We start from the raw sequence: 14,060 nt of genomic DNA on the forward strand, positions 1-14,060 counted from the left end.
CTGTGGACGCCTGGCACCCAGGGGGCCTCACCAGCCCACCGATCCTCCGTCTACTCCTGCTAGCCCGGCGCCAGCCCCTTCCGTCACAGCCAGCCGGGACAGCCCTGGCCTGTCTTGTGCCTTCGGCGCCTTGTGTCATTAAAGTGTTTGAAAGTACCCACAGGCTTGCTCTATAAATTTTGTGTCAGAGTGGGGTGTGAGACACCCAATGTTGGACGGACGGGCAGGGAGTGGCGAGGGTCAGGGAACAGGGAGGGCACAGGGGAGCAGACTCTCGTGGTGACAATGGGGGTTGGTGTCCCCGTGTGGGAGGTGCTGTCTGGGGCGGGGGCACAGGAGGCTCCCACGTGGACCCTGAGCTAGTCACCGGAACGATGGTGTTCATTGGGGTGGAGCTCAAGGCCAAGACTGAGGTGTCCTGGTAGGATGAATGTCAAAAGGGGTTATGTTATGGAGGGGGACGGAGCCTCAGGTGGCATGGGAGCTCAAGTCAAGGGCTCAAGTGGGGCAGGGACGTTGACTGCCAGAGAGAGGAGTGATTGATGGGTGGGAACAATGCAGAAATCCCCAAAGGCGGAACTAGGGTCACAGGGGGTCAAGAGTTTAGTTTTGGCCTTGTTCAGAGGGAGAGGCTGGGAGACGCCCTTAGCTACCGGGATACGCAAGCTGTAGCCTAGCAACAGCGCGGTCAGGCCAGGCCCCGCCTCAGATGCCGCTCTCTGCGTATCACCAGGGCGACAGGACCGTGGCAGGTGTCCCGGGGCTGCGCCCAGGAGTGGCTGTCTATGTGGCCTGTTGCCAGCTGGCGGTAGCACGCTTCCAGCAGGCGCTCTTCCACCGGCCATGGAGGAGCTGGCCCTCACTCAGGCTGTCCGCCTCTTCCTGCGACAGGAGAGTGATGCTTGCCAGGGCCTGGTCATGGAGGTGTACCTTGATGTGATTTTTCTAAGAGTTTTTGAGTGTCAGCCCTTAGATCTGTCATCCATTTTGAATGAATTTTTATACATGGTGTGAGATAGAAGTCCAAGTTCACTCTTTTGCATGTGGATATCCAGTTGTCACAGCACCATTTGTGACAGGGATTATTCTTTTCCCCCACTGAATGGTCTTGGAACCTGTACTGAAAATCGACTATACACAGATATCAGGGTTAATTTCTGACTCTAAATCACGCATTTATTATGTTACTTTAATCTACGGACATGTCTACATCGAGGGTCACTTGTGGGCCAAACAAAGTGCTAGGGATTGGAGATATAAAGACGGATAGCCTTAGTAGATTCTCCTGTGGTTATTATCAAGTGACTGTTCTCTTGTTCAGTGGCTGAGAAAGTTGAAAATGTGGCTTTGGCCCAGGAGAGCCTCATTGTCGTAGAGACGTCCAGCTGTGGGAGTGAATGACTCTGAACCACCCACGCTCACCTCCTCCATGACCCGGGCAAGGATTAGAACAGACAGCGCTGAGCAACGCTTCCATACCACTGTTTGGTCATCATGGCCTACTTAGGGTCCGATGGCTATAAACAGTTGTGCGAGCTTGACTACAGCTCATCTGGCTTGGATCTCAGAGTTCCAGACCTTCAAAGGTAACTGGGCAAAATGTGCCTGCTTCTGGTAGAGGCCCCTATTATCTTGGAGGAGTGAGTGTACTCGGGATGAAAGGAATAAGGACCCTCGGGCCTAAAGCAGTGGGAGAGGCAAGGAATGTGAGCCCGCGGTCCCTGAGCCAATCAGAGAGGGCCGTGATGGGGTCTGGGAAGGTGAGGTCGGCTAGGACATCATGAAGCCCCTGTTCCTGGGGTGAGGTCCTAAGTAGAGGGAAGACATGGGGGAACGGGCCTGCAAGGCTAAAGCGGAGGTAGGGGCTGGGAAATGAGGCCCGGTGTAAGAACCCAAATGCCCCAAGGGATCACACCCTGATCACATAAGTCCTTCTCGGCCACACCCCATCATGGCGCTGGTTGCCCTTTCCTTCCGTATTCTCCTTCCTACCGGCGCGAATCGTACACCAATCAGCTCACCCCCCAAGCCCCATGCGGTATGCTAAGTAGGGACTGTATCTTAAGCCAATCAGCTTTCCCTAAAAACCCTATGTATATGTTTGTGTGCCGCCTAATAAACGAGCCCTCTCCGGTGGGTCATCAACTGGTGTCGACTCGTCCTTTCACCCGGACACCTCGGCCAATGATAGGGGTGGGGGCGGGGGCGGGCGGGGCCTGCTCCGGGCCTTGTAAGTGCGGGTTTCTGCGCGGGAACGCACACCACGAAGGCAGTGAGCAGCTCTCTCCACCCCAGGGGCATCCTTCAGGCGTCTTCAAGCCCTCAGGTGAGGTGGTGCGGTCCCGCTGGGGCCAGAGGACGATGGGGACGGGAGCACGCAGGGACTCCGTGGCGGGGCTGTCGCGCCTTCGGGAGCCCTAGGGGCCCGGATTGGGGTTGGCTTTTCCCGTCAGCGCCGCGGGGCGAGACTCGTGCCTTTGTCTGCCCTCGGCGCGCCTCCTGTGCGAGATGCCGAGCCCTCCCGGGGGTCGGACCCTGGAAGGCCCGAGGGGCGGACCCCCAAAGCGGCCGGCCGGTCCGCGGAAGAAGTGCAGGTCGGAGGCTTCGAGGACGAAGCGGAGTTGAGGGCTCGCCCGGAATGGGCCCTCTGGGCCTGGCCCCTCGCTCCCTCCCCTCCCGTGGCCCTTCGGCTGGGCGCCCGACCAGGATGACAGTTATTTTCCAATGAAAGCAAGATGCTCCTGTCAAAGTGGCCTGTGCGCCCGGCCCTGTTATTTGTTTGTCCCGGTTTCCCCAGCTTTGAGGTTGGCTTCTGAGCGCTTGGCACGGGAGGGTCATAGGGTAAGGTCAACTGAATGGAGGGGACGTGTTTGAAACTACTGGCCGCTTGGGGGCGTCTCTGTTCTACTCTGGTCGCTAGACGTGTCTCGCCCCACCAGGGTGGGAACAGACATGAGCAGGAGAGCTCCGCCTTCCGGTTTCTGGGGTCTCTTATTCTTTGTTCTGGACGAACCTAGAATGTTCAGAGGCCGCCGCAAGGCATTTCATCAGGTCCACAGCAAGACTCTTCTGAGCCTTGTCTCCTTGCCTCGCCCTTGACAGAGAAAACGTGGTGAAATAAGACTCTGTGTATTTAGCGTATCCCATTCTGCTGAAGTCGTGAGTCTGATCCTAATTAGCTGCCCCTTCTTACAGTGTTTACAAACCGCTGCCACAAGGGGCTAGTATAGGACGAGTAACCAGTTACGACCGGATTAAATCCTCTCCCCTCTCTTATTGCAGCACCTTAATCTACTGTTTGGGGGCATTTAAAATGGAAAGAAATTAGTACAACTTCGGCCACCCCTTTTTGTGTGCTGCTCCCCATCCTCCAAGAAAAATGCCGTCGCCACCCCACCCCCCCCCACCCCCCGGTAATTGAACAGACAGCGAAGATTCTTAGATAGTGCTGTCATCTATTAGAAAATCATTGACTGGTTGAACCAAGTTTTTATTATATTCTTCGACCCCTAATTGTTCCTGTGCTTCTCTTACCTCCATTGTACCTTTGCTGTGATTTTAAAAGAGTCGGACATGTTGGCTCCGGGTTTCTAGAGCGTCTTGGTTTCTAGTGTATCCTGATCTAAGGGCATTTTCTGCTTATCAGAATAGGGGTATTGAAGTGAATTTCAAAGTAATGAAAATAGAATTCTTCTAAGATGCGCTGGTGTTTTCCTGTGGAAGATCAGTAGGTAAAATATACATGACTATTACGTTTGAACATTTATGACTGTTACTACTTTGTCTGACGATAGTTGTGCCAGGGAAGTTTCTTAAAAGAAATTGTTTTCGGTCTTTCTTTTAGTCAAGATGAGTGATAAGCCAGACTTGTCGGAGGTGGAGAAGTTTGACAAGTCAAAACTGAAGAAAACTCATACCGAGGAAAAATATACTCTTCCCTCAAAGGAAAGTAAGTCATGGAGGGTTTCTAGCTGAGACAGACAATGGTGAAAGTTGGTATCTTCCGTGAATAAACCTATCTTCTAGTAATTTTTACTATCGAGGAAGTAATTATTAGAGTACCATTTTATTTTATGCAGCCATGACAACTATCAAAGAGTTGTCTCCTTCTTTGGATTATATAAATGGTTCGCACATGATAGGCCCTAGTAGTAATGGGGAAGTAAAAACCACTTCCCTGTTGGAAAATTACTAAAACACACATTGAAACCAATCTTAAACATTGGACTTAGCACTAGAAAAACCTTACTTCTGTCTACTTTTAGTTATTTGGCATTTTTCTGCATCTAGAAATTTGAGTCCATTATCTCATGCCTAAAGAACCATGCCAGCTCTGCGGTCTGGGCCTTCTCCAATCTGGTGACAAGATAGGGATGCAGAACGAGTTTCGATCTTGGGTGCACTTGAGGCTCCCAGACTTAAGGGATCAGTTTTGCCCTCCAGAGTAACAGACAGCTGGAGAAACTCCAAGCATATTCACAACAGCTGAGGGGCATTTTCTGTCATGTGTGCGTTATTTGAGAGTTCCGAAATTAGTGAAAATTATCTCAAAGTGTATAACTTCCAAATGGTATCGTCAGAGATAAACGTGAGCAAAATGCTTCACTTCCTCCTCGGTCTCAAATAATCTATCGAAAAACTGTCAACAACACAAATCTGCCTCTCGAATGAAAGCAAAAACCAAAAAAACTGCAATTGAAGTAGATTCTAATGAATGTTCGAGTGGTAAACATGCACACACGTGCACACATGCACCCCGCTGTGAGCATTTGTGGTTAGTGCCTTAGCATTCTCAATTAAAAGCATGTATGGCAGCCTTCCATGACTTACCTAAAGCTGTTTTGTAAGAAACTGAATTAAATCTTAGGAAAATACTCTTAGTGATATATATTTTTTTTGTTTCGTTTTTTTTTTTCCCCTCAGCGATCCAGCAGGAGAAACAGTGTGCTCAGACATCGTAAAACGGGATCTCCTCCCAAGAGGAAATTTCAACATTGCCCGAGAGCCTTGGTTTTATGCTTGTTTTTTGCAAACCGTTGTGTTTGTAGCGATTTTAGGCATCTTCTGCTGTCCTCTCATTTCTATTCCCTGGCTAAAAGGTCAGGTGGAACCAAAGTTTCCTGAAGTGTGCTTTCAAACTTGCCGTTGGTGTGTAAATTCCAGATGGCAGATGTTGCGAATAATCTCACCAGTGTTGACCCTTGTGTGTGTAGCCCTTTCACCCCCAGCAGGATAAGCCAGGTTTAACCTTCTGCAATGGGTGCCTCCATTGCTTCATTATCTTCATGAAGTTGCATGCTTCTGCAACTTCTCACAGTTTGTTTTTATTTCCAATGTAGTAATGAAATAATAAATACAGTCATTATCTGGCGGCTCTCGACTTCATTTCTTCTAAGGAAGGAAAAGTACACAAGGGTACCCTTTTTCGCCAAACAAAACGGTTGAAGGAAAACCTCTTCAGCAGTGGACTAAGCCCCTTATCTCAGAGTGAAGAAAGACAAACACAGGGTCTGAAGTGACCCACTCAAGCTGAATAAGAACTGAAATTCAAGCTGGGCTGTCTTGCCTTCTGGAAAGTGTTTTCCGACTGAATGGGAGGGGGCACCTAAGCTTGGGGTTGGATGGAAAGGGCGCGGGAGGCACTTGTTAACACGCACTGTACTGAGCACATCACATCTTCAGTTGAGCGTCAACTCAGATATCTGATGCCCACTGATGACCTGTAACACTGAACCTCTGATCTGGTTCTTCTACTGAACAGAATTTACTGTCTCCTGAAGCAAGCATTTTTGGTTTCATGGTGAGCATAAGTGCTGTGGACCGTATGGTGTTCCCCCACCCCCACCACACCAAATTCATATTTTGAAGGTCTACCCCTCAATGCGACTCTACCTGGAGATAGACTTTTTAGGAAGTCATTAAGGTTAAATGAGGCTACAAGGGCTGGGCCCCTCTGTGATCTATTACTATAGGTATCTTCCCACCATAAGGGATTATACCGTCCATACCTATTTGCAACCTCAACTATTATCTTACCTCCCTCTTTCTAGGGGCTCACATCCTTAAATACTCACTGGGGTTACAGAAAGTGGAAGGTGTTTTCTCTGCTCTAGCACAAATTTCCACAAGCAAAACAGTAGGTGGGTCAACTAAGGTAAAGTGTGGTTGAGGTGACACAATCTCAGAGCTTAGGGTAACCAGAAGATTTGAGCCCTGGAGGTCACCATGTTGGTCATCACTACCTTACCATCTGCCTGAAGCAATTGCCCAATAGAGTCACTCAGTCCCTTACACTGACATGCTGCTTACACGCTTCCCTGCCTGCCTGTAACTTCTATGCCATAATCCTAGGAGAGCATGCTGGAGACCCATACAGCGTGGTTAATCCATCCTCCAGTATTTGAAGTCAGCTGTTGTTTTCCTGCCCCCATACGTCCAAGTCTTCTCCAGCTGACCTTTTCAGAGCATTTGGACCCAAGTTACACAGATGGGGACCCATAACGGTTGCACTTTAGATGGACGGACACAAGTTTAGCCATTATCAGGTCCCTGGATCCCGATTCTGTCATCCAGCCCATTTGCTCTCCTTTCAGTTTGCCATTTGCAGCTTGATAAAGATGCTGTACGTCCACGACAGACTCAGTAACGTGTGCATTAGCACACTAATCCAGCTCAAGATTAGGCCCATTTCAGATGCCTAAAGGAAAGCATGTCAGGTGAGCTGGGGATGGGACGAAAACTCCCAGTTTTTAGTTGCACCTGGTAACCGTCATTTTTTTTTTAAAGGATTGATTCCTCCCAGGGCAGTGTAAATGATAAACTGAGTGGGAGCAAGTGAGAGGTATGTGGTGGGAGGGGAAGTCACATAGTTTCTAAGTGAACGCTCCTACAGAAATAAGACGGGAAGAACGATTGCTCACTGGAAGTAGTTTTGCCCTGCATTTCTCAAGTAAATCACATGGGCCTAATCTTGTAGTGAGTGACTAGGTTCACTTGTCTTTCCAAGCAGAGGGAGGTTTTTTTCCCAAGCATCCGGGATTGAGGTTTCAGAGCCCTGAATCCATTTATTATTTGCAAAACCAACCATCCGAAGGTCTTCTTGTAGCAGTTACATTTACGGGAAAAAAGAAAAGCCTGGAGTTAAGTGGATTTTCTTATGCATGTCTACATCTTTTGAAAATACCTGGTCCATGCTTTCACACCTGTATCCTGTCAGTGTACATAGGCCGACATGTCCTTAATTGCAAAGAACAGAAAATGGCAAAAAGCTGGAAAGCCATAATATATATGCTGCAAGTTAATCCAAAGACAAAAATCAGCCAAATCGTATGTCACGACGACTTCATCTTTGCAAAGGGTCAAAAACCTCATTTAGTGTCATCACTTAAAATTCTCAAGAAACTGCACAGGCAAGTGAGTTTTAGGAATGCCCTAGAATGTAACCATCGCATATTCACACCTGAGAAAAATATCTTGCCCTTCGTCTCTCAAATGCATAGGAATATGTTTGAACCTTGCCTTGGGAAGTTTCAACCGGTATGATCTCGGGCAAGTGACAATCTATTGTGGTTCAGTTTCTTCATCCATAGAAATGGAGATGATAACACTGTTTCCTTCAAGGGGATGTGGCGAAAAGTAGTTGAGGTACTCCCCGTCAAGTGCTTAGCACAATGCTGGCACAGTCGCCAAGCACGCCATGTCCGAGGTCACCAAGGCCAAGCTCAGGTTCCCCATGAGCACCTGAGCTGCCTCCCGCCCCCGAGCATCGCCCCCGAAGGCTGTTTTCAGAGCCACCCCAGTCGGCCCGTAAATCCTGGAGCCCTCCGAAGGTGTGCCCGTGGCAGTTTGAGGGCAGGGGTCAGGGGGCGTGCTGCCAATGTGTATTAGTCTTCCTTTTTTTATTTCTTTCTTCCTTATAGTTAAAGTGTACGACACGATGGCTCTGGCTCGTACGCATATACATAGTGAAGAGATTACTACAGTCAAACAAATGACCATCTTCATCACCTTCTACCCTTGTATGCTAAGAGAATCTAAAATCTACTGTCTTGGTAAAGTTTCAGAATCAAACACAACATTATTAACAATAGTCGTCCTGCTGTACTTTGGATCTCCAGACGTATTCATTGGCCCAATTCCTGATTTGTACCCCTTGACCTCCTTGTTCCCATTTGCTCCTCTCCCTGCAGTGGGTAGTTTTCTGGCAGGTGGCAGGTGGCTTGCTGCTGGCTTCCCAGCATTCTTTACTGTGAACTACATTGTCAACACTAATATAACTGTCCTTCATTGTTTTTATTATACATAACGCTCGAGTTTGTATATCATATAATTGGATCGATTTCTGTAATTTATATGTGCACAAGTGTATGGAAGTCCTGTGATTGAATTAAATTACCACAGAATCTTTTGATTTTAAAACATTGCCACATAATCGATTCCCTTTTCCTCTGTTAGGAGTTTTCATTGAAAAGTAAATTTGAAAGCATTTAGAAAAAGTTTTTTTTTACACAGGAGCTCTAATATGTAGTCACCAGTTCTAAAATGTGCTCTCCTTTTCAGCATCTAAGAGTTTTGAATAGATTTATTTTACACTTTACACAGGTTGCATATTTTAAAATATCCCCTATCGGTTAGTTTTCACTATGAAAACCTGGGCTTTTCCACTTTTTGTTCCAGATTCATTGAGGGTTTTAAATAAGGACTGGATGTAGGGGATGGGCAGCCAGGTCCCTTGACGTCCAGGAGCGCTAGTCACCAGTTCGTAGTAACTAGCTGCTAGGAACTAGTTGCTAGTTACTAGTAAAGTAGTGACTTCAGTTTCTAGAAAGCCTAGGAATAAGTACTGTTGTGGAACTCTTGGATTTAATTTTTTCTATGCTGTGTTTTGTTTCCTCACGTGTGTTTCTAATGGGCTAAGTAATAAAGTTAATGCGGAAAAAAAGGTTGACTGGAGTGTTATCGTCCTGTTAATACTCTATTCTGCATATAGATGCTTAGGATGTGTTATTTATTTTAAAGTTTTAATAATATATTTTATTTAATCCAACATAGCAAAATTATAATTTCTATATGTAATGAATATCAACAGTTTGTCAATTACGTAAGCGCTGACTCTTCCCTTCAGTTGGTTTTCTCTGCAAACCGCACCAGGAGGTGCCACATTTTCGTCCATCAACTACTGAAGAAAGTAGTCATGCGTTCTGTTCCCTTCTAGTCCTCAAACCCAGTCGTCCCTTGTCCCACAGACATTTCATCTGTGTCAGTCCCATTTTGTTCCCTGTCTACAATTCCCAACGTCATTTTGGTGCTTTGCTGATGTTTCTACTTGATTTCTGAATTTCCAAACGGAAACCACAAACACCCATAGCGCAGTCATCATTTCCTAATCGTGTTGATTTCTTAAAATCACTTTTCCTTAGAGGATATGTAGGAGATCAGTACTCACGGAAAACTCTAGAAAATTATTTTAGGCCACACAGAACAAAAAGCAACAGAAGAACAGAAAATTTACTCGGATTTTGAGGAAGCCACAAATAGCACGATAAATTAAGTGGTTACAGGTCTTTCGGGTCATCTGAGGCGGCTCTGAAAAGAGCCTTTGGGGGGCCGTGCCCGGGGGCAGGAGGCGGCTCATGTGCTCATGGTGAACCTGAGCACAGCCCTGGTGCCCTCGGTCACGGCATGCTTGCGGAGCTCCCCGGTCAGCAGCAGGTGCACGGCGGCCTGGATGTCCTGTGAGGTGAGGGTGCAGCGCTGGTTGTAACGGGCCAGGCGGCCGGCCTCTTCGGCGAGGCGCTCGAAGAGGTCGCTAATGCACGAGTCCATGACGTTCACGGCCTGCTGGGACAGGCTGAGGCCGTCGTGGACCAGCTTCAGAACCCTGGGGAAATAGGTGGCGAAACTGTCCTCGCCGCGGCGGCCGCGGCGGCAGCGGGTGTGACGGCGGCTGCGGCGGCGATGGCGCCTGGGCTTCTTCTGTTTCAGGGCCGTCGGAGCGCCCTTCTCAGGCGCCTGGGTGCTGACACCTTCCTCCGGAGACGGGGCAGAGGCAGGCTCCGCCATCCCTCAGGCAACCCCCAAGAGCTAGGAGGCACCGACGATGGCGCTGCTGCCACGCGGGGAGCCCTTTTTATAGTCGCTGCCTTGCCTCACGTCATGCGTGACCTCGACTTCTGACTGGGTGTCAGGGCACACAGGGAGCGCGTGAGTGAGCCTAGCAGAGTGCGCTGGGACTGCACGGTCCTCCTGCTGGCGGTCCCTCCACCAATCACAGTGAGCGTCTGGAGCCCTGCAAGCTGCCTGTCTGGTCCCATACAGAAATTCACAGCAAGAGAACCCACACAGGAAGGCTGTGACACGGCCAGCAGAGGGCTCATGGACGTGGAGATGTGTCGGTCCACCTCCCGCCTCCGGTTCTGATCGAAACCCTCAATGAATCAGGATAACGGAGTAAAAAACTACCGTTTGTAAAGAGTGAAATCAAACACAACTGGGGTATCTAGACCTACATAAGAAAATTCAGCATTTACCAGGTTTGTAGTCACACTCCTAATGATACTTAGATCCGAAAAAGTACCCTACATTCTAGCATTGCTGAATACATAGAACGGCCCTTGATTAAAAGAGAGAAAAGGTATTGGTCTAATTTTGCAGTAAGTCACCCAAAAGGTAAGAGACAGTCAAGAAATAGTTTAAAATCACGTGCTTTTCAAAAATCGGACAGTTCGAGAAAATTTATTCCTTAAATGTATTTGTGGAAAAATGAACCCCAAATACGGAACCAGTACAGAATGAAGAAGAATTAGAGAAATAGAGGTCATCAAGGAACTTGTCACAGAAAGAATGAAAGAAAAGAAAGAAAGAAAGAAAGAAAGAAAGAAAGAAAGAAAGAAAGAAAGAAAGAAAGAAAGAAAGAAAGAAAGAAAGAAAGAAAGAAAGAAAGAAAGAAAGAAAGAAAGAAAGAAAAGACAATAAACAACCATACAGTACAATTCACAGTAAATGAGCCCTCAGGCAAAGAATCACACCCATTCCATCAGGAGCTGCTTCCACCTCAACTCCAAGGCTGAAGAGTCCAGGAAAATTTTGATTGGCTCTCTTGGGAAACCCGGTTCCATGGTGAGCCGGTGGCTATGACTCTGTGGCTACAGGTTCCTCATTGCCTGACTGAGAACAGACTGGGGCTTGAGCTGCTCTGATTGGACCTTCCATCATCCCTATTATGCATAAATGCAAGTCATGAAGGTTTGTGCTTTCTAAACCCAAAGATTATAGACTGGAGAGGAACATAACTGGATAAAACTGAACGAGTTAAAATAGTAACTTCAGTTTCTAGAAAGCCTAGGGATAGGTATTGCTTCTTGAAATTTTCTCCTTAGTTATTTCTGTGATCGGTTGGGTCCTCCTTTGTGTTTCTGTATGTACTCCATAATACTGAGAATGCCGAAAAACGTTTGATGCAGGATGTTTGTCCTGCTCCTACTATGTTCCCCATATGGATGCTTACAGTTCGTTATTTATTCTCCATGAGTTTGAGGATTCCAGCACCGGCCAGAAATTTAAAAAAAAACAAATGTATATATAAATATAAATATATATATATATATATATGTATATGTATATATTTGTATGTACACACATATATATTCATTTTTACATGTATACAGACACATATGTATATGTGTATGTGTATATGTGTGTTTGTGTGTGTGTGTATAAATACTATGTATGTGTGTGTGTGTGTGTGTGTGTGTGTGTGTGTGTGTGTGTGACTGTGGATATATGTTTGAGGACTGAAACACAGGAGAGAAATAACTGAGTCAAAAATGTCAAGAAACAATATCTAAACCACCTTCTTTAGAAACTGAAGTTACTAGTTTAATTCATTCAGATTTTACCAATTCTGTTCATTGCCAGGCAATATAATGTGTGTGGAAATATATATACATTTTTTTTTTTTTAGAAAGGTAAAACATCATGTTTTGCGTCTATGTGCAATGGGGATGATGGGAGGGACCTGTTGGATGAGGTGTCCCAGGCTGAACCAATTAGAAGCCTCCCGAAATGTTTGGACTTGCAGTTGAGGGGAATTGTGTCATTAAATAGGTCTGAGTCCTTGACTGCTGTTTGTTGTTTTGTTTGAATGGTTTTATGCTTTTAATCATGTTGATTTACAGATATTATATTAGTTTCTAAAGCTGTCGTAAATAAATTCGAGAGTCTCGGTGACTTAAAAAATATATATTTATCATCTCACAGTTCTGGATGCCAAATAGCCCCTCTTCATAAGCACACCAGTCATATTGGGTTAGGACCGACCCTCACGACTTCATTTTAAACACAGTTACCTCTATAGAGACTATCTCCAAAATAGGGTCAACTCCTGAAGTACTGGGGGGTCACAAGGTCAACACAAGAATTTTGAGAGGGTACAATTCAATAAAGAATATTAAGCTTTCTGCCCCTCCAAAAAATTAATGTACTTCCATGAAAAATACATTCACACCTTCCCTACAGCCCCCAAATCTTAACCCATTGCAGTTCAACTTTAAGTCCAAAATCTCATCTACAAATCTTATATATCTGCTACAGGTGAGACTCCAGTTGTGACTGATGCTGAGGCAGAATTTATCCTTATCCCTGAACCTGCGAAAACAGACAGCAAATTACCAGTTTCCAAAAACAGTAGCGGGACAGGCATAGAATAGACATTACCATTCCAAATGTGAGAAATCAGAAGAAAACTAGAGTTTATGGGCCCTAAGCAGGTTTGCACCATAGTAGGGCTAATTCCATTAGATTTAAGGGATTGAAAACAGTCCTCTTTAATCATTGCTCTGCCCTCTGGACCCTCTGGGATAGCAGCATGAAACTCTCAGCCCTGGGCAGTGGGGACCTCTTCCCCAGCCTGGTTTGTTACAGAAGAGGTGGCACTAGCCATCTAGAATGGAGAAAGCGGCCTCCATCTATGGGATCAAGGAGATGATGGCCTCATCCCCCAGACCTGTGTCCCTGTTCTCAACAAGACTCTGTCTGGATTCTCCTCTTGCCATTGCTGTTTTCTCAGAGTCCTGCTGGAAGAGTGGAATCACCATAGCTTTACTGATGTCTTCCTTGGTTTCCCAGGGTCTGAAAAGTACGTGCAAGTCTGCAGCCACAGGCCGACTGGAAAACAACTTTACATCCACGTAAATACTGTCATCTTGCCCCATAACCACAGTTCAATAGATCACATAACTGTGGGAAAGGAGGGAACCCCAATAAATGCTTACCAAGGAAAAACTGTGTCCTTTTACATTCTTTTACAGCCCATGTGGTTTTAGGTCCCAACATGGCTTTGGTCCTGCTCACTCTAGCGATATTAATGAAATTTGAGAAAGAGAGAAGAAAAGTGGGGTTTGAGGTTCAAGATCCTAAGTGGAATCAAGTGCATCTGATTACTCACTTCAGGAGGGGCGTGAGGAAAAAGGGCACTTACTGAGTGAACATCTAGGATCCAGTGGTGTGGTTTACTACGTAGACAAGCTACGGGAAGTGCCTTTACTGCTTAAATAACACATTACGAGTACCAACGTAGCTAGAAAAAATATTAAGAAGAGAAAATAACCCACCAATTTTTTTTTTAATGGTGGAATAAGCGTTAAGTCAGGTCTTTGCTGAAGAAAGCTGTCATAGCTATATCATATTGCAAAAATAGACTTGAAGTCAACGGAGATTCCTTGAGGATAAAGATAGTCCCCCTGGGATAAAATGTTCAATTCATGTGGGAGGTATTATAAATTTAAGATGACCTATACTGGGTAGGGTAGCTTCAAACTATTTAAGTCAACACTTGACTGAATGACAATAAGGAGTAGCGAAGGTCACCACCAAATATAGACATTTGCAGCCACCTGTAAGCAAGTGGCCGAAACGTAACAAGGACTTAGAAATAAAACACCTACCAAGCTTGCTTGACGAAATGGAGTAATGCGATAATATGAACCCGGAAATTAGAGAATGTGTTTTATCCACCTGATGTATATTTATGCACATAGAACATGTACTCGGCCATCAAGCAA

At 46.1% G+C, this 14,060-nt stretch overlaps 1 protein-coding gene across 1 annotated transcript; it reads right to left on the reverse strand.

Annotated features, from left to right (window-relative positions):
- Window positions 1-9,630: 9,630 nt before the first annotated feature.
- LOC134368264 (histone H2B-like) lies at window positions 9,631-10,062 on the reverse strand. The gene has a single exon (XM_063084813.1). The coding sequence runs from the start codon at window positions 10,060-10,062 to the stop codon at window positions 9,631-9,633; it is 432 nt and encodes a 143-aa protein (XP_062940883.1).
- Window positions 10,063-14,060: the final 3,998 nt, after the last annotated feature.

The sequence above is a fragment of the Cynocephalus volans genome, chromosome X (genome assembly GCF_027409185.1).
Source record: "Cynocephalus volans isolate mCynVol1 chromosome X, mCynVol1.pri, whole genome shotgun sequence".
Classification (NCBI taxonomy): Eukaryota; Metazoa; Chordata; class Mammalia; order Dermoptera; family Cynocephalidae; genus Cynocephalus; species Cynocephalus volans.